This window comes from Strongylocentrotus purpuratus, unplaced genomic scaffold, assembly GCF_000002235.5.
Source record: "Strongylocentrotus purpuratus isolate Spur 01 unplaced genomic scaffold, Spur_5.0 spur5_scaffold_2, whole genome shotgun sequence".
In the NCBI taxonomy this organism is placed as follows: Eukaryota; Metazoa; Echinodermata; class Echinoidea; order Camarodonta; family Strongylocentrotidae; genus Strongylocentrotus; species Strongylocentrotus purpuratus.
The window spans coordinates 32,612,313-32,632,578 of record NW_022145605.1 but is presented as its reverse complement, the minus strand read 5'-3'; the positions used below and the strand labels follow the sequence as shown (position 1 = coordinate 32,632,578).

The 20,266-nt window shown below is 37.1% G+C and overlaps 1 protein-coding gene across 2 annotated transcripts; it reads right to left on the bottom strand.

Moving 5' to 3' along the window:
* Positions 1-14,602: 14,602 nt before the first annotated feature.
* Positions 14,603-20,216, bottom strand: LOC115926822. Of its 2 annotated transcripts, XM_030992227.1 has the most exons (5): positions 19,850-20,215; positions 18,534-18,676; positions 18,203-18,271; positions 17,486-17,581; positions 14,603-16,708 (listed from the first exon to the last, which is right to left on the bottom strand). In XM_030992227.1, the coding sequence occupies exons 3-5, from the start codon at positions 18,259-18,261 to the stop codon at positions 16,444-16,446; spliced, it is 420 nt and encodes a 139-aa protein (XP_030848087.1). In that variant the 5' UTR covers positions 18,262-18,271; positions 18,534-18,676; positions 19,850-20,215; the 3' UTR covers positions 14,603-16,443. The 2 variants fall into 2 exon arrangements, with proteins under 2 accessions (XP_030848087.1, XP_030848088.1); XM_030992228.1 differs by lacking the exon at positions 18,534-18,676 and having other exon boundaries at positions 19,850-20,216.
* Between the last annotated feature and the right edge of the window lie 50 nt (positions 20,217-20,266).

Genomic DNA, 20,266 nt, shown 5'->3' with positions numbered 1-20,266 from the left:
GAGGGATGGGGTAGAGTAGTAGTGTGCCTTTTCCCTGAGAAGACCATAGTGTTATTATCCCTAGATACTGTTACTGGGAAGTTGCACCTATCAAACACAGAAGGTGGGAAGTTGCATGTAAAATCACTTTGTAGTAGATCCATGGTAATATTCATGATTTTATTTGTAAAGGTCTATGTTTTACAAATCAAAGATGGGGGGGGGGGGGGTGAATAGTGTACCTCTGTCCTATTTACAGAATGTATACAAAAAATGCTACTTGTTTTTCTGAATCTGGATACTGCCACTAAGGAAGTTACAACATGCTAGAGGGTAAATCACCTGTTTGCAGAGGGAGAGAGGTAAAGAAAACATAGGAAAGAGTGGAATATATTAAAAGGGAATCGCATGCTTGCACCTATTGCAAATTCTGTCCGTTTTTGTATATTGTTTATTCTTCAATCATCTGTGTCATCCTCCATTACATGCATCCAACACAGATTGCGCAACCCGTGAAAATACACCCGTCGAAAAATTGAGAAAGAAAGGCAAGGACTGTCTCCGTTTTAGCGTTGAGGGTGTGTTATTTTCTCAGCTGATTGGGCGCACGACACGGAAATAGTCCGGACAGCGGACTAGCTCGCACCTTAATTTCCGCAAAACCAACAAGCAATAAATCAATACACCTGTCGTCAATTATTCAAACCCGGATCCAAACAATAACCTATAACAACTACACATCACATGTCTCAACCTCAGGTCTAACCATCAATCATATTCCCCTGTCGTGACACGTATGAACAGGATACTGTTATTAGCTACATGTATGTTCACACAAGATTATTGTTCCTATAAACTTCAAGTCTGTGAAACTGTTAGCTACATGGATGTTCACATGAGATCATCGTTGCTTTAAACTTCAAGTCTGTGAAACCTTAAATCTGTTTAAAGCCTGTCTGTACTCAGTTGGCCAGGAGGGATTAGACCTCCCTGCAAGGTCACTGACAGGTGGTTATCTAATCAAATAGGCTGTCACTTTACATAAGAAAAAGGGGATCATGGGAGACCAATGGGTACCGCTTAGGCATTAATTGTTTGCTATGTAGAGGGCGTAAGTAGCTAGAAGTAGTGTACAGGTAGTTCACTTTATACGGAAAATTGTTTAAGGAAAGCTGTTTATAACTTTAAGGTTTCGCTAACTCAAAGCTATAAACAACGATCCACTTACAACAACGAGAGTTCTGGTTCTCAAAGGACAAAATGCCTTTGAAGTTATAACAATTCTTCTAGAGTTGCCCCCCCCCCCTCCACCACCTGCAGTTATCACAATAATCACTCATGGCTTGTAACTTTGAATTAACTTTAAATTTCGTGAACAGGAGGGCATCTGCAGTTTTGTGCAGTCTGTTTTACAAGGTATTACTTGAACGTTTATAACTACGATTTAAACTTATGACGTAAACATTTAAGGACTTTAATGTGAACCTAACTAGCATGATAAATTGTACAATACAAAGTACATATTCCTCAAGGACTACAGTTGTCTTTGGAAGTTTAGTTTGGATCAGCTACAAGGTTTACAAGGTCAAAGTTGAGGTCGAAGGTGAGCTCAAACGATCAAGCATGTCACTTGAACACCTGTTTCAGAATTGCACTTGAATAGACCTATTTGTAAAATGCTTTTTTTCAAATATACAATCGGTAGTAGATTCCTTACAGTATGATTGTATACAGTATGTACATGTACAAAAAATTCTGAAAGAAACCTTGGATGAAGTGGTCTTTTCTGGATGAATTAGCCTCTATAAAAACTAGACACCTACATGTACATGTACATGTACATGTAGCCTACTTTTACTACTCATTGGGTGCTCAAAATTTGCTCTTTAATATTGATAATTGTGATAATCCTTTTTTTGGAGTTGTCATATAATACAGCTCTTACATTGTGTACCGAAAGAGTTCATATCTTGGAGCAATTCATTTTGGCACAATTTACGGTACATATACTGTATATGTACATGTAGATTCTTTGATCCACTCAACCTCCCTGGCGGACCCAAGTGACCACTACACCGGGTCAGTTGACCTCATTATCATCTAGCTTCTAACGAACCTTGATTCCTTGTGATGGGATCAGTATGGAGGGAAATGAACGATAACCTGTAAACTAGCCCGATGGCAATGAGAGATTATCCTCTATGTTAGGCTCAGGCCCACAGGGGATGCACGTGCAAGGGTGCTTTTCTTCACCCCTAAAGTTTTAACATCGATTTCCGAATCAGGTGCTTACAGCTACGGATATCACAGGGAGGGCGTTGCATTAACTTACAAACCTGGATTCCTCCACATTTTCAATATTCTCTTTCTTTCCTTCACCTACTCTGTATAAGTTTATTGTCAGTTTCCGAATCACAAGTAATGATAAATGACTTGAATACCTAGACATGTGTTCAGGAGGATGTGTGGGGATGCTGATCTTATCCTACACACTCCTTTTAATAATCTCTTCCTATAAATTTCTCCAGGATATCTGCAGTCAGACCACCACTCTATTATTAGACTACCTGATCGAAAAAGATAAGGTGGTAACTGACCACTATAGACAGGTGGCAATTTATATATATGTAGTTGACCGCTTTCGATAGACTGGTGACCACCAGGAAAAGTTTAACCGTACTTGGTATATATTTAGATCGAGGTTGACCAAACAGTTTGTTTTAACCACTGGCAGATATCGTGAAATTTGGAATGAATATGTATGGTGAATGATAAGCAATCTAAAACCCTAAATATCATGGATGAGAGTCATATCATGGGCATTAATCCAACAAAGTGATATAAGATAATGCCCTTCTGGTTATACACTAATATAATTTTACTCCATGTACACATCTGTACCTAAAAAATAAAGACAATCTTTAGCCTCTGCCATTATCTAATCCCTGATGATAGAATCAGTTCCTTCAAAATGTTACACTACTGTCAGCATTTTATCATCTGCTTTTGACCTATTATAAATCATAGTCATGACTGAGGAAACCATCTTGGAGGGTTGATTGCCACACAGACATTTCGGTAAACCCCACCTTCCTTAGGAAACCCCTAGAATCCAGGAAATCACTGTAACAATTGTTTGTGAATATCATAAAACATTCTCTTATTCTTTCCATAAGAAGTGTGTCTCATCAAATTTGGCAATGATGGACTGTCTTCCCCTTATTAGTTAGCAGAATGATGAACGGTTCAACAAAGGTTTAGGGGTGATGACATTTTCAATGAACATTAAATGTAGATGTCACAGGCTCACAGCGTATTCCTTGAAATAAAAGCAAATTTCCAGAGAAGTATGTAAAGACACGCCAATTTTATCATGCAAATAATGTATGTATTCAACCAAGGGGATGCTATAAAGGTGCAATGAAAACTAGATGGAATTCGACTGCGCGCAGTCGAAAATGATGCCTCCGTTATAGAGCAATTTTACAAACCAAAACAGAAAAAAAAAATTGAATTCACGTTCAATGGTAATCCATTGACAGGTTCTCAGAATATTGTGATTACAAGCAATTTCTCATATACATATATGACCCTTTGATCTTTGACCTCATGACCATAAAATCTACTCAGTTCATTGGCTCTGCAAGATGTTCTGAGTTAAATAGTAATCCATCTGTCAGTTCTAATGAGAATGCGTTCACAAGCTATTTTTGCATACATAATGGGCCCATGACCTTTGACCTTTGACCTTATGAACCAAGAATCTACTCAGTTCATTGGCTCTGCAAAAAACAAACACGACCTAATTTTGGCATGAATCCATCAATCGGTTCTTGAGATAACGCGATCACAAGCTGTTTTTGCATTCATAATGTGCGCTGTGGCCTTTGACCTTTGACCTACGTGCTCCAAAATCTAATCAGATTGTCTTCCTATGGTGATACACACTATCATTAAGTTTGAAGTTTTTACATCTCCAGTGGTTCTTGAGATATCATGATAACAATCTCAATGTATGGAATTTCATAAGTTGACCTCTGTGACCCTTGACCTTTGACCTACGTGCTCCAAAATCTAATCAGATTGTTTTCCTATAGTGATACACACTATCACTAAGTTTGAAGTTTAAATCTCCAGTGGTTCTTGAGATATCATGATAACAATCTCAATGTATGGAATTTCATAAGTTGACCTCTGTGACCCTTGACCTTTGACCTACGTGCTCCAAAATCTAATCAGATTGTTTTCCTATAGTGATACACACTATCACTAAGTTTGAAGTTTAAATCTCCAGTGGTTCTTGAGATATCATGATAACAATCTCAATGTATGGAATTTCATAAGTTGACCTCTGTGACCCTTGACCTTTGACATACGTGCTCCAAAATCTAATCAGATTGTTTTCCTATAGTGATACACACTATCACTAAGTTTGAAGTTTAAATCCCCAGTGGTTCTTGAGATATCATGATAACAATCTCAATGTATGGAATTTCATAAGTTGACCTCTGTGACCCTTGACCTTTGACATACGTGCTCCAAAATCTAATCAGATCGTCTTCCTATGGTGATACATACTATCCTTAAGTTTGAAGTTTAAATCTCAAATGGTTCTTGAGATATCGCGCTAACAAACTCAATACAAGGAATTTCATAAGTTGACCTCTGTGACCTGTGACCTTTGACCTACGTACTCCAAAATCTAATCAGATCGTCTTCCTATGGTGATAAATACTATTCCCGAGTCTTAAGTTTAAATCTTAAATGGTTCTTGAGATATTGTGATAACGGTCAAACGGGACGGACGTACGGACGTACGGACGGACGTACGGACGGTACTACTCACGACAGTATGCTTGTGAGATTTTTGTCTTGTGTGTCTGAAAAAAAGGGGTATCTTGTGTGTCTTTTCATTTTTTCCTTCTAAAGACTACTTGTGTGTCTTAATTCCCAACTTCTTGTGTGTTTGTCTAAAATTAAATGAAAATGCATCTTGTGTGTTTTTTAATACAATATGTGTTGAGACTGGTTTTTAAAATTAAAATTAAGGCTTGTATGCCCAAAAGACATTATTGTCTACCTCTATCCAAGTCAGGAAAATTAAGGCTTGTGTCCCGCAAAAACACATCATTTACCCGCCTAAGTCGTGAAAATTGAGGCTTGTGTGGCAGAAAAGACGATCAGCTACCCTGTCCAAGACAAGAAAATTAAGGCTTGTGTGCCTAAAAAACTTGATGTCCAAAAAGTATACAACTATTTATTTGTGACTTTTGAATGACCAAAAAATTGATTTATCTTTTTTCCTCATTGAATAGAAACATCACACACATATAATACAGGTAATGCAATAATATTCCAATGCTGTGGAGGAACCAATGAAAAGCCGAGGAGCTTGTCATGGCAGAAGGACATTATTATCTACCCCTGTCCAAGTCAAGAAAATTAAGGCTTCTGTGGCATAAAAAAAAACATTACATGTATTATATACCTCTGTCCAAGTCACGAAAATTAAGGCTTCTGTGGCATAAAAAACATTACATGTATTATATACCTCTGTCCAAGTAATGAAAATTAAGGCTTGTGTGGCAGAAAGACATTATTATCTACCCCAGTCCAAGTCAAGAAAATTAAGGCTTGTGTGACAGAAAGACATTATTATCTACTCCTGTCCAAGTCAAGAAAATTAAGGCTTCTGTGGCATAAAAAAATCATTACATGTATTATATACCTCTGTCCAAGTCATGGATATTAAGGCTTGTGTGGCAGTAAGACATTATTGTCTACCCCTGTCCAAGTCAAGAAAATTAAGGCTTGTGTGGCAGAAAGACATTACACGTATTATATACCCCTGTCCAAGTCAAGAAAATTAAGGCTTGTGTGGCAGAAAGACATTACATGTATTATATACCTCTGTCCAAGTCAAGAAAATTAAGGCTTGTGTGGCAGAGAGACATTACATGTATTATATACCCCTGTCCAAGTCAAGAAAATTAAGGCTTCTGTGGCAGAAAGACATTACATGTATTATATACCCCTGTCCAAGTCAAGAAAATTAAGGCTTGTGTGGCAGTAAGACATTATTGTCTACCCCTGTCCAAGTCAAGAAAATTAAGGCTTGTGTGGCAGAAAAACATTACATGTATTATAAACCTCTGTCCAAGTCATGAAAATTAAGGCTTGTGTGGCAGTAAGACATTATTGTCTACCCCTGTCCAAGTCAAGAAAATTAGGGCTTGTGTGGCAGAAAGACATTACATGTATTATATACCTCTGTCCAAGTCATGGATATTAAGGCTTGTGTGGCAGAAAGACATTACATGTAATATATACCCCTGTCCAAGTCAAGAAAATTAAGGCTTGTGTGGCAGAAAGACATTATTATCTACCCCTGTCCAAGTCAAGAAAATTAAGGCTTCTGTGGCATAAAAAAATCATTACATGTATTATATACCTCTGTCCAAGTCATGGATATTAAGGCTTGTGTGGCAGAAAGACATTACATGTATTATATACCCTGTCCAAGTCAAGAAAATTAAGGCCTGTGTGGCAGAAAGACATTATTATCTACCCCTGTCCAAGTCAAGAAAATTAAGGCTTCTGTGGCATAAAAAAATCATTACATGTATTATATACCTCTGTCCAAGTCATGGATATTAAGGCTTGTGTGGCAGTAAGACATTATTGTCTACCTCTGTCCAAGTCAAGAAAATTAAGGCTTGTGTGGCAGAAAGACATTACATGTATTATATACCACTGTCCAAGTCAAGAAAATTAAGGCTTGTGTGGCAGTATATAAGACATTATTGTCTACCCCTGTCCTAGTCAAGAAAATTAAGGCTTGTGTGGCAGAAAAAACATTACATGTATTATATACCTCTGTCCAAGTCATGGATATTAAGGCTTGTGTGGCAGTAAGACATTATTGTCTACCTCTGTCCAAGTCAAGAAAATTAAGGCTTGTGTGGCAGAGAGACATTACATGTATTATATACCCCTGTCCAAGTCAAGAAAATTAAGGCTTGTGTGGCAGAAAGACATTACATGTATTATATACCCCTGTCCAAGTCAAGAAAATTAAGGCTTGTGTGGCAGTAAGACATTATTGTCTACCCCTGTCCAAGTCAAGAAAATTAAGGCTTGTGTGGCAGAAAAACATTACATGTATTATATACCTCTGTCCAAGTCATGAAAATTAAGGCTTGTGTGGCAGTAAGACATTATTGTCTACCCCTGTCCAAGTCAAGAAAATTAGGGCTTGTGTGGCAGAAAGACATTACATGTATTATATACCTCTGTCCAAGTCATGGATATTAAGGCTTGTGTGGCAGAAAGACATTACATGTAATATATACCCCTGTCCAAGTCAAGAAAATTAAGGCTTGTGTGGCAGAAAGACATTATTATCTACCCCTGTCCAAGTCAAGAAAATTAAGGCTTCTGTGGCATAAAAAAATCATTACATGTATTATATACCTCTGTCCAAGTCATGGATATTAAGGCTTGTGTGGCAGAAAGACATTACATGTATTATATACCCCTGTCCAAGTCTAGAAAATTAAGGCTTGCGTGGCAGAAAGACATTATTATCTACCCCTGTCCAAGTCAAGAAAATTAAGGCTTCTGTGGCATAAAAAAATCATTACATGTATTATATACCTCTGTCCAAGTCATGGATATTAAGGCTTGTGTGGCAGTAAGACATTATTGTCTACCTCTGTCCAAGTCAAGAAAATTAAGGCTTGTGTGGCAGAAAGACATTACATGTATTATATACCCCTGTCCAAGTCAAGAAAATTAAGGCTTGTGTGGCAGTATATAAGACATTATTGTCTACCCCTGTCCTAGTCAAGAAAATTAAGGCTTGTGTGGCAGAAAAAACATTACATGTATTATATACCTCTGTCCAAGTCATGAAAATTAAGGCTTGTGTGGCAGAAAGACATTACATGTATTATATACCCCTGTCCAAGTCAAGAAAATTAAGGCTTGTGTAGCAGTAAGACATTATTGTCTACCCCTGTCCAAGTCAAGAAAATTAAGGCTTGTGTGGCAGAAAAACATTACATGTATTATATACCTCTGTCCAAGTCATGAAAATTAAGGCTTGTGTGGCAGTAAGACATTATTGTCTACCCCTGTCCAAGTCAAGAAAATTAGGGCTTGTGTGGCAGAAAGACATTACATGTATTATATACCTCTGTCCAAGTCATGGATATTAAGGCTTGTGTGGCAGTAAGACATTATTGTCTACCCCTGTCCAAGTCCAGAAAATTAGGGCTTGTGTGGCAGAAAGACATTACATGTATTATATACCTCTGTCCAAGTCATGGATATTAAGGCTTGTGTGGCAGTAAGACAATATTATCTACCCCTGTCCAAGTCAAGAAAACGAGGGCTTGTGTAGCAGAAAGACATTACATGTATTATATACCTCTGTCCAAGTCAAGAAAATTAAAGGTACTATGTCCCTTTTGCAGCTAACCTCAAATTCTGTAGAACTTTGCAGGAATTATGAATATGTCATGTATGTCCTTTCTGTGAAATTTAAACGTTAGCAGTGTTCTCATATTCAAATTATGCAAGGAAACCCGTTTAGTTGCTAGACTTCACTGTCAGACACTATTGAGTGACTGACTGGCTTTTTTTCTTCTTTGGTAATAACATACATGAAAAGAGTTGTAAAGGGTACATGAGGATTTGTCTACATCAATAACTCACTTCTTGTGATGGCCAAGATTAAACTGATTCAATCTTTGCGCAGCATAAAACGTATGACCATTCGGTACAATTGTCTGAAAATCAAGACTATTACTTTTGGGCTCTATAGCCCTAAAGTCGATCTGACAACTAATAGTCATTATTTTCCCACGTGAAGACATTTCAAGCCCCACCTTTTTTAGAGAAGTTCTAAATTAGTATTATCTTTCAAATGCAGTTGGAATTTAACTTTTTCATTTTTTTGGCCTGCAAATGGGACATAGTACCTTTAAGGCTTGTGTGGCAGTAAGACATTACATGTATTATATACCTCTGTCCAAGTCAAGAAAATTAGGGCTTGTGTGGCAGAAAAACATTACATGTACTATATACCTCTGTCCAAGTCAGGAATCCGCCTGCGTGTACCAATTACCCGTAGAGCCAGATACAGAAATTCTTTTATTCCAAATTCTACGCACATCTATAATGCAAAAGTAACACGAAATTCTCAGCTTTAAGCTGAATAATAGCGATTATGATTATTTGTTAACTTTTTTTCTACCCACCCAGTAAATTGTAGGGATTGGGTTGGAAAGTTTTCCGCCTTATCACCTTTGTGGGTCAAAACATCCGTTTGTTTAGCTCTGCTGCTGATTTTTGTTGTATATTTATGTCATGCATTATAATCTGATTGGAAATTATGCCATCTCTCCTTCTCTGTCTCTCCCATTTTCCTTTGGACCCCTACCAACTTTCCCTATATTTCTCTCTTCTATCAGTCCTTCGAGCTTGAGCTCTCGTTTCCTTTATCTTTCTGCTCGTATTTCGATTGTGATGCTGCTCATATTCACATCTATATTCATACCTGAATTTATTCATGATGTGATTCAGAATTGTATATAAAATTCTTGCTATGTATAAGTCATATAACTATCTTGTCATGTTTTGTGCTGAAAGCCGGAGAACCGTACCTGCTCACATACTTTTTTTTTTCTATAGAGTCTTGACGCCCTTCTGGCTTTCAGCACACGACACCATGTTTTTGTCTTATGTTTTATGTATTACATGTTATACCAATGGAAAACAAATTTCTGTATTATATTATGGACAATAAAATCTTGAATCTTGAATGAAAATTAAGGCTTGTGTGGCAGTAAGACATTATTGTCTACCCCTGTCCAAGTCAAGAAAATTAGGGCTTGTGTGGCAGAAAGACATTACATGTATTATATACCTCTGTCCAAGTCATGAAAATTAAGGCTTGTGTGGCAGTAAGACATTATTGTCTACCCCTGTCCAAGTCAAGAAAATTAGGGCTTGTGTGGCAGAAAGACATTACATGTATTATATACCTCTGTCCAAGTCATGGATATTAAGGCTTGTGTGGCAGTAAGACATTATTATCTACCCCTGTCCAAGTCAAGAAAATGAGGGCTTGTGTGGCAGAAAGAAATTACATGTATTATATACCCCTGTCCAAGTCAAGAAAATTAAGGCTTGTGTGGCAGAACGACATTACATGTATTATATACCTCTGTCCAAGTCAAGAAAATTAAGGCTTGTGTGGCAGTAAGACATTACATGTATTATCTACCCCTGTCCAAGTCAAGAAAATTAAGGCTTGTGTGGCAGAAAGACATTACATGTATTACATACCTCTGTCCATGTCAAGAAAAATTAAGGCTTGTGTGGCATAAAAAACATTACATGTATTATATACCTCTGTCAAAGTCATGAAAATTAAGGCTTGTGTAGCAGAAAGACATTGTTGTCTACCCCTGTCCAAGTCAAGAAAATTAGGGCTTGTGTGGCAAAAAGACATTACATGTATTATATACCTCTGTCCATGTCATGGATATTAAGGCTTGTGTGGCAGTAAGACATTATTGTCTACCCCTGTCCAAGTCAAGAAAATTAAGGCTTGTGTGGCAGAAAGACATTACATGTATTATATACCTCTGTCCAAGTCATGGATATTAAGGCTTGTGTGGCAGTAAGACAATATTATCTACCCCTGTCCAAGTCAAGAAAACGAGGGCTTGTGTGGCAGAAAGACATTACATGTATTATATACCTCTGTCCAAGTCAAGAAAATTAAGGCTTGTGTGGCATAAAAAACATTACATGTATTATATACCTCTGTCCAAGTAATGAAAATTAAGGCTTGTGTGGCAGAAAGACATTATTATCTACCCCAGTCCAAGTCAAGAAAATTAAGGCTTGTGTGGCAGAAAGACATTACATGTATTATATACCTCTGTCCAAGTCAAGAAAATTAGGGCTTGTGTGGCAAAAAGACATTACATGTATTATATACCCCTGTCCAAGTCATGAAAATTAAGGCTTGTGTGGCAGAAAGACATTACATGTATAACATACCTCTGTCCAAGTCATGAAAACTAAGGCTTGTGTGGCAGTAAGACATTATTGTCTACCCCTGTCCAAGTCAAGAAAATTAGGGCTTGTGTGGCAGAAAGACATTACATGTATTATATACCTCTGTCCAAGTCATGAAAATTAAGGCTTGTGTGGCAGAAAGACATTATTGTCTACCCCTGTCCAAGTCAAGAAAATTAGGGCTTGTGTGGCAGAAAGACATTACATGTATTATATACCTGTACCACTGTCCAAGTCAAGAAAATTAGGGCTTGTGTGGCAGAAAGGCATTATTATCTACCCCAGTCCAAGTCAAGAAAATAATGGGCTTGTGTGGCAGAAAGACATTACATGTATTATATACCTCTGTCCAAGTCATGAAAATTAAGGCTTGTGTGGCAGAAAGACATTATTGTCTACCCCTGTCCAAGTCAAGAAAATTAGGGCTTGTGTGGCAGAAAGACATTACATGTATTATATACCTCTGTCCAAGTCATGGATATTAAGGCTTGTGTGGCAGTAAGACATTATTATCTACCCCTGTCCAAGTCAAGAAAACGAGGGCTTGTGTGGCAGAAAGACATTACATGTATTATATACCTCTGTCCAAGTCAAGAAAATTAAAGGAATAGTTGAGTGTTGGTCAATACTCACATTAGCGAACGAAACTATGATCTAAACATAAAAAACATACAATAAATGTCTAAGAATGCATCATTGAAGATATAAATCCGAAATATTACATTAGAGTGAATTTATATGCAAAAAACCTGTTCGACTGCAAATGATTTTATTTATCAAAAATTTTACTTTCGAGGCGTGTTCAGTGTAATTGTATAGCGCCACCTCTCGGTCAAGCGGCAGCACACCGTGAATTTTCGCCAAGACGACGATCGGATATGGGCGTGCAAGTAATATCCGAACCATGTCTATAGCGCGCTGACTGATTTATATTGTACACATTATGGTATGCGAGGCATGGTCTGTGGTACTGGTAGCGCTATTGTTTTTGAGCGCGATATGCGAATACTGTATGTGTATGTAGTGCGAGTACGCTCGACCTAGTAGTAGTGTATGTGTATGTATTGTACGTCGTATGACCCAGTTGATTACTTCTACAGTGTAAAGAAAGTGGCTTACTCTATCTATCAACCAATATGTGAGACATCGCAAGGGCAATTTTGTATTTCGTTTGTAGGAACAAAGCTGTGGAATGATCTCCCAGATGAAATTAGATTAAAAACATCGAGGTTATCTGTCCACCTACCTTCTATGTAAATGACGTGGGCCTTCGTTTTTCCTTTTATATTACTTGTCTTCCTTTTATAATATGTGAAGAGTTTCATTCCAAAAGGAGCCAAATCCACTTTGGGTACTTCTGAGTAAATTGCCTTTTTTATTTCTCCACTTTCCCTTTAGCCATGTATACCTTCATGTTGTTATATATGTTAAAGGTGTCACCCTGCATGGACCTGATTATCTGCCAATAATGATAAGAAAAAATCTTCCCTTCGGCTTTTCTGATGTTTACTAAATTTTTTGATTTTTTATTTTCGTGGATTTAGCTCCTTTTGGAATGAAACATGTTATTGTACCTAAAAAATAAAAAATAAATCATATTTTCTCAATAAAGTCACTGAAATTTTATTCAAATTTAGCAGCAAACCTTTCCTTTTAAATAATAATAGTGAAATCACACATAAATATAACCTTTCGAAAAGAAAGTAAACAACATTATTACAGTTTCATTCCAAAAGGAGCTAAATCCATTCAATTCCAAAAGAAGCTAAATCCATGTTTCATTCAAAAAGGAATTACTAAATCCACATTTTTTTTTTGGCACATATCGCACGACAACCAAATGCCCTAAGATGTTGATACCCACTTTGATAGAAAAATAAGGTTTTACAAAATGGAAAAATACTAGAAGAGAAAAGGTAAGAAAGAGTAAAGACGGATTTAGGACGGTAAACCCCAAACAAGAGACTCAAAAGATCTACCCCAGAATCCTCTCACCGGCACCAGAGTTGCCTAGGCCAATGATGGCCGAGAAGATTGCGCAATGTACCGCGCCGGTCTGGCAGGAAGGTGCCAATTGCGGTGAGGGGTTTTCATGGACCAGTAGATCTGAGATTATATTATCCAAAAAAAAGAGATGAATATGAATTGACAAATAGTACCAAAAATAGAAGAAAAAAAAGAAATAAAGTGAAAGGCGTAAATATTCTAAAAAAGAATGAAACGCCGATAATACCAAACAACAACAACAACACAAAATCTAAAAATTTGATAGAAATCAGAAATAACTGGTGGATTTTTTGTCTTATCATATGTTATAGGTCCAGAGCGACACCTTTAACATATATAACAACATGAAGGTACATGGCTAAAGGGAAAGTGGAGAAATAAAAAGAAATAAATTTAAAAAAATATTAAAAATTGTTGTATCAGTATACTATAATGAATAACAGTAGTGAATTAATTTAACATCTTACTTGATTCATACTTGTCCATAATGCAGTGTTTTTCAGTATTCTTATTTTGGTACTGCATGCAATTGTAAAGTTTAAAAAAAAAGTGATTGTAACTTCTTGTAATAAGTTGTGTTCTACAGTGCCTGTGTATTGCATGACCTACGTCAGTACGTGATAACTTGTAAATGTGTAAAGACATAAGATTTTAATATAATTATAGTAATGCTAAAATGAAGATACATAACATATTTTTATGGTGTACATTGAAAGCTTTATTCGGCCATAACTAACAGTTAAATTTACACAACATTATTGAGATGAATACAAATTATAATTGCTGTACTGAAGGCAATATTTAAACGTGATGTTGATTTCAACCATTGCATACAAACAGATCATGTGTATTAAAAAAGGCACATTTTTATTTAGCATCTATCGCTATGACAACTTTAACCGTCGTCATTAAGAAGGAGCAATATACTTTATTTGTATACCACCATGTCTTGTTACTTATTAGTTACTGCTTATTTATATACATCTTATCTTGTGTCTTTCATAAAAACTTGACATACTCTATAGGCAATGTGTAGATAAGTTTACCAAAGAAAAGTATCTATAACAGTAATGTTTCTACGCGCTTGACAAATATACTATTACCCCGGTCATTTGATTCAGTGCTTGCCCGCACACAATGTTTTGACTAGTACGTGATCATACAAATTTTGCCGAGAAACTGCCTACTAATTGATATATTTGGTAAATTATTATATCTATTTGGACTTGATAGATATAACGCATGTGTCGCGCACTTGTGCGTAGTCCCATATACATCTTTCTGTGTACAGTGCTTGTAACTTTACCAAGACTGGGCCAATTTTTTTATCATTTCGATGATTCTAGAACCTTGCAGTACACACCAAGACTTATATGCTAGATGATCAACCTTTTCTGATCGATTCCACAACAATCCTTTGACAATGCAGTCGCATGACCATAACTGGTTTTATCTTTTAAGTTTCACATCTTACTTTATATATAAATGCTTTAAAAATTGTCTGAGTGATTCTTTTCCTTAATGTGTACGAGTATACATGTATACATACTCCATATCGATCTCAAATCCTGAATCATATCAGTTTCAGCACAAAATTAAGTATAGTTAGGTACATATATGTCTTTCATCTTCCCTAATGCTCGACTATGAATATCACCTCAAGTGATTAACATCCAACATAAGGTTTTTCAAAAAAATAGCACAGACATTTCAAAACTGGTCATGTCCTATACGCACACAAAAGACAATTCTGCGTTGTGTGTACTGAGTTTCATATGAATCGATCAAACTACTTCCAATAGTTTGCTCACATACTTATTTTAGACACTGCACATGCATTGAGTTTTATACTGTTATTATAATGCCTCATCAAAGATACCAAAACTATAAAATTGCTAAAACTTGGAAAGAATATGCTCCACAAGATTATTAAAACAAAATTGTATTCTTTGTGCAAAGCTTGGTTACCATGGAGGTACCTTAACAGACAGACACAACAAATGTGTCTTGCACACCCTCGGGTCAATCGGTATACCAAGTTTTATTACAATTTGCAAAAAAATTGGAAAAAATTTGACCCAGTTTTTTACAATAGACCAACAGAAAGACTCGCCTGCCCAACTGTATCCTTATTCCTTTATACACCCTTTCAAACTACAAAGTAGTTACAGGCAGCATATCTCTTGATGGTATAACCTTGAACCGCAATACTTTGGCGTTGAGCTGATTCACGTTCATTGATTCAAATGATGCATGAAACCAACTGTTTTGCTGTCTTGTGATCATTTCTCTTTTTCGCTTGCATTATTTTAGTCACATTGATTGCATTAAACAAAAAATGAAGACTATTTACAATAAGATATTCTACAAATCTTTCTTCTGTCCATGTTGATTTTCAACAGGTTCCGAAGTATAGTCTTTTTCATGATCGACTGACACCTCAGTTACATGCACAGTCACTAAAACCAAACACATTGTTGACTCATGGTTTGACCTCTTGGCTGTAAATTTTATAATTACTAACGTAACTTCTTCAAGGAATATAGGTTGCCAAATAGATACAAATTGAAATATCCACCATTTCCACATGAGCAAGCACTGATTTTATCACAAATTATGAATTGTATAAATCACATAGAGCTTTTATACACTGATGTCACAATTTGTCTTTTATATTCCTACATTTCTTCCATTTGTAAACTTGCCAACCTCTTATTGTAATACAATATACAAGTGCCAAGCATGGTGGCTAATCTAGCAACAATAACAATTTATTTCTGGTACATGTATATCATGTGTTATGTGATTTTTTTTCTCCAGATAACCACATCCCCATGATCCCCAGGGACACTCTAGTATCAAGTTTGGTGGTATTTTGTCAAAGGGTCTCTGACATATCAAGAATACATGCTCGTAATGCTAAGCCATGCAATCTTTCACCTCCGGACCACAAAGTCATTAGCAACCAAATGAGTCCAAAATGTTAAGTTCCAACCAATCCTCAAGATAGCCTAAAAACATGCCACATGGACAAATTAAATCGAGGCGATTAAGAGTCTTGCATGCAATCATGCAACAATGAACCTCATTTGACCTTTGACCTACTTATGTGACCTTCAACTCCAGAATATCATGGAGGCCAATAAAGGGCATCTACCAATCAAGTATGGTTACAAACAGATGCAGGGTTGGAAAGTTAGCAACCCTAATTGATTTTTGCAGGTAAGATTTCACATTAGACTTCATTCAAATTTGTGTACAGTCACGGAGGATGGACGGAAGGACGCCATTTGGATCCCTTAGTCTCTGCTCGAAAAAAAGCAGTTCTCAAGTCAGACAATCCCAAATGTTCACTACAGAGGATTACATGGATTTCTCTAATCGGCCTAGTCTCCTGGCTAGGATCACATCCACTTGTGGTGGAGGAAATGGTGCAAGCCGGGGCCTTGTGTGTCTAGGGTCATCAGGGAGCAGAACAGCCTTCGAGAACAGTGGTCCTTGGTCCTGTTCTCTGCGTTCCAGTATCGCACCGATGAGTCCTTGTACATACATGTAGGGGTAGGTCTTGGGGACCTTCTCCTTCCGGGCCACGTAGTTGTTGGCACGCTTTGACCATACTGCAACATATCTGTATCATAAAATAAAAGAACATGCAAAATGTAACAAGTTGCATTATATGCACACTCATTCTTGTCAATTGGAAATGATTCATATCTCTTAAAGATAAACTTGAGTTCTGGTAAAAAAAGAAAATGAATTCTCACAGAATCTAACGAAACTTACACTGAATGTTCAAGATTACAAATAAATGTCATGTGCCAAACAATTTTGGAAGAAAATGTATACTGGCTGAGTAATGAGCATAGAAAGATAAGGAAATCAGGGTAGTACTAGCCCCGAAAGGCCGACACCATGTGTGTTGTCCCATATACATCTTTCTGTGTAAGTGATTGTTACTTGATGATTTTGATGACTCCAGAACCTTGCATTACACACCAAGTATATTATTACACTGAATCCAAGTCCGCATTTAGGGTCCAAAATCAGCAGCATGATTGACAAACCATCAGCTTACAGTCCGTCATCTACATAATTTAGATGTGCGTCGTGTACAGGGACAACTTCTTTAGATGACGTCATATTTTGGCGATTTAAAAGGGGCGTCCCCAGGAAGGACAATTAGATATTTAATAATTTCCCCAAAATTGATAAATTTCATGGGAAAGAACTGCCAATTCGGATTGCCCTGTCCAACTACACAGGGAAAACAAAAAATCATGTTTTTTTTTTTTACTCCACCCACTTTGGATTGCCTTGTCCATCTAAAAAAAAATGTACAAATAAAAATAGGAAAAACAAGAAAGAAAAGAAAACCTTTTTTTCTTTCTTTCTAATTTCCACTCACTTTGTATTGCCTTGTTCATCAATCTGGTCGGGCCTGTCCTTGTGTGCCATGTAGTCGATGACCGCAAGCAAATTCCTTGCCCGGTTTGCTGGGTAGCTGGATGGATAAGACAAACAATTGGTATTACCACTACCATGATGAATGAATAGTAAATGCTTTAGACAAATCTCAGACTCATTGGCCCGTAGTCACAAAGGAGGTTTGTAGGAGGTTTGTACAAACCATGGTTTGACGATGGTTTACATCTATGGAATGCTGCTTGCATACCGTAAATTGTAAATTAACATTGTTAACAAGTATGGAGTTTACATTCCTTCTCCATCAGTTTACAAATGGCATTCCATAGATGTAAACCTTGGCCAAACCATGGTTTGTACAAACCTCCTTTGTGAATACGAGCCATTCACTTCAGTTCTGGATTTGTGTTGTAAATTATTGACTCTTAATTAAAGGTAGTTACATTTCCCTGCTACAACCACTCCAACTTGACTTAACATCAGGTACCGACACAAGTACGATACAAAGTCTGCTGTTTCAAGACTCTGCATGCATCCAAAAGTGATTTCAGCATTTATATAGATGTCATTCATAATTTCTCATTAACTTTGCTATTTGCTTCAAAATATGATATTGTAACTGTAACCGTACTGTAATGATATGTTTCAACTTTTCCACAATCTTACTTCAAACATACAAAATGATACTAAAAATACTTACTCAAAGGAATACCGCTTGGAAGCATACATCAGTATATGGTTGTGGAAACACTCGAGCATGCTGGTGTGCCTAAGGAATTATGAAAACAAAATAAAAACTGATATAAATGATAGGGCATTTCATTATTTTCATACCACAAAATCAATATTGAAAATCCCATGTCATACACATGAGCAAATAAGATGCATTATCTTGACCTGCTGATATGTCCCAATTTTATAGGTCATAACCAAAAAAGAGCTCAATCTTGCAAACATGTACGTAATGAACGCATTCTTATTAAATTCCTCTCAATTTACAGAGCCTTTCGTACATGTATACAGAATCCTACCTGAAGCGAGCAAATCAGCAGAGTAGGCCAAGTTCTCCATGAATTTGCGGTCAAAGGTGACTTGTACTATTCACCTGCTAATTCCCCTACTGCTGCTTGGAATTTCTTCGCTGGGGATGGATTGTGTTGTCTGTTCTTCATATCTGTAAAAAGTGAAGAAACGAAAGTCATTCACAAAGTAAAAAACATTCAGATTTTAAATCACCAAAAGAAATTATTTTGAAGATGGCATTCTCTAATAATTCGTCCTTGTTTTCACGAAGTGACGGTAGCGAGGAAAATCGTAATGCAAAGTGAATGCAAATTTTTTTCACTACCGTCACTTCGTGAAAACAGCGACGAATTATCACAGCTAGCCAGATTTGGAATTTGCATGACTAATAACTGATGCATTGGTTCTCTGTCATGTATGTGAAGTTGAGACACTCTTTGGTAGAGATAAATATAGATGAGACAGTCACATCTCAAGCAAGCTATAGTATAACCTTGTCGACTTTTAAAAAGAGCAGGATGTTTACCCGGTTGACTAGCCCTGCACGTCATCATTACAAAGAAAACTGCAGTTGTAACGAGGGACATTAAAGGTAGGGTCTATTACAAAGTTTTGGGAAATTTTGAAAATTGGGTGGATAGTGATTCTTTACAATTTTGATATATTTGGATGCCCCTGTGGAAGTATTATAAGCACTAGAAAATTTAGCTCCTAAAACACTTCTGCTTTCGAAAAAAATTGAATATAAAAATTTACCGGTGCTCCCGGTAAATTTTGATAAATTTAAAATAGCGCCTACGGTCGTACAACGGTAGCTGCTACCATAAAAATCCTGGAATATGTAGTTGTGATATATAATTTCAAAAAGGTAATAGCCAATCGGTCAATTGTAGCTTGTTGTATAGCTGAATTAATATATTGACCTTGAGAGAGAGTTATAGTATACCCCATAAAGAGATTATTATTTACAATTTCATCACTTTAGACTCGATTTCAACGCGACAACGTTCACTGAATATTGTAGGATCGCATATGCTTCCAATATTTTCATTTGAACCAAATTCATCCGGAGGTCTAGTGGAGCCAGACGTAGTCTCAGTGGAACAACCGACGATATAGAGACTGAAGCTTTCGGTCTACTGTAGACCTAGGCTAGACTATCAATATCATATGATTCATGAAATCTGAATTAAAAATCCAAGGCAAGAGATAACAAAACGTAATTTCTTAAATTTGCCGATTCCATGCATCTAGTCTCTAGACTAGATCAAATTAAAACGGTAGGCCTACCCAATGCAGTGGGGCGTATATCATTTCAACTTACCTCTCAGTGAGCTGGCATGTCTATTGCATCCTCTAGACTCGGCAACGAGAAGGCCGCCTGCAGCTCGCGAAGTTTCTCCGCCGTACCCTGGCCTTGTTCACAGCCACTCCCGCGCCTCCTCTGGGCCGGATGGTCGAGCTGCCATTGCTTGTTTCTCTCCTTCCTCTTACCGTCTTACTTAGTCTTATTCCGATTTAGCGTAGCCTTAGCCTTGTCCTTAGGCTTAGCACTAGCTGAGTCCGAGTCGGCCATCGTCCGTGACCTCGAGCTCCTTTTCCAATCTCGATCTCGTTATCGTATTTCAATCAAAGCTTGTCTGTAGCTGTCTAGCGTTCGATCGGCGCCGGTGATGAGCTGTGTGTGTTATACTTTACGTGAAAGCAGCGTATTGGTGGAATTGATCAGCTGTACTGTATT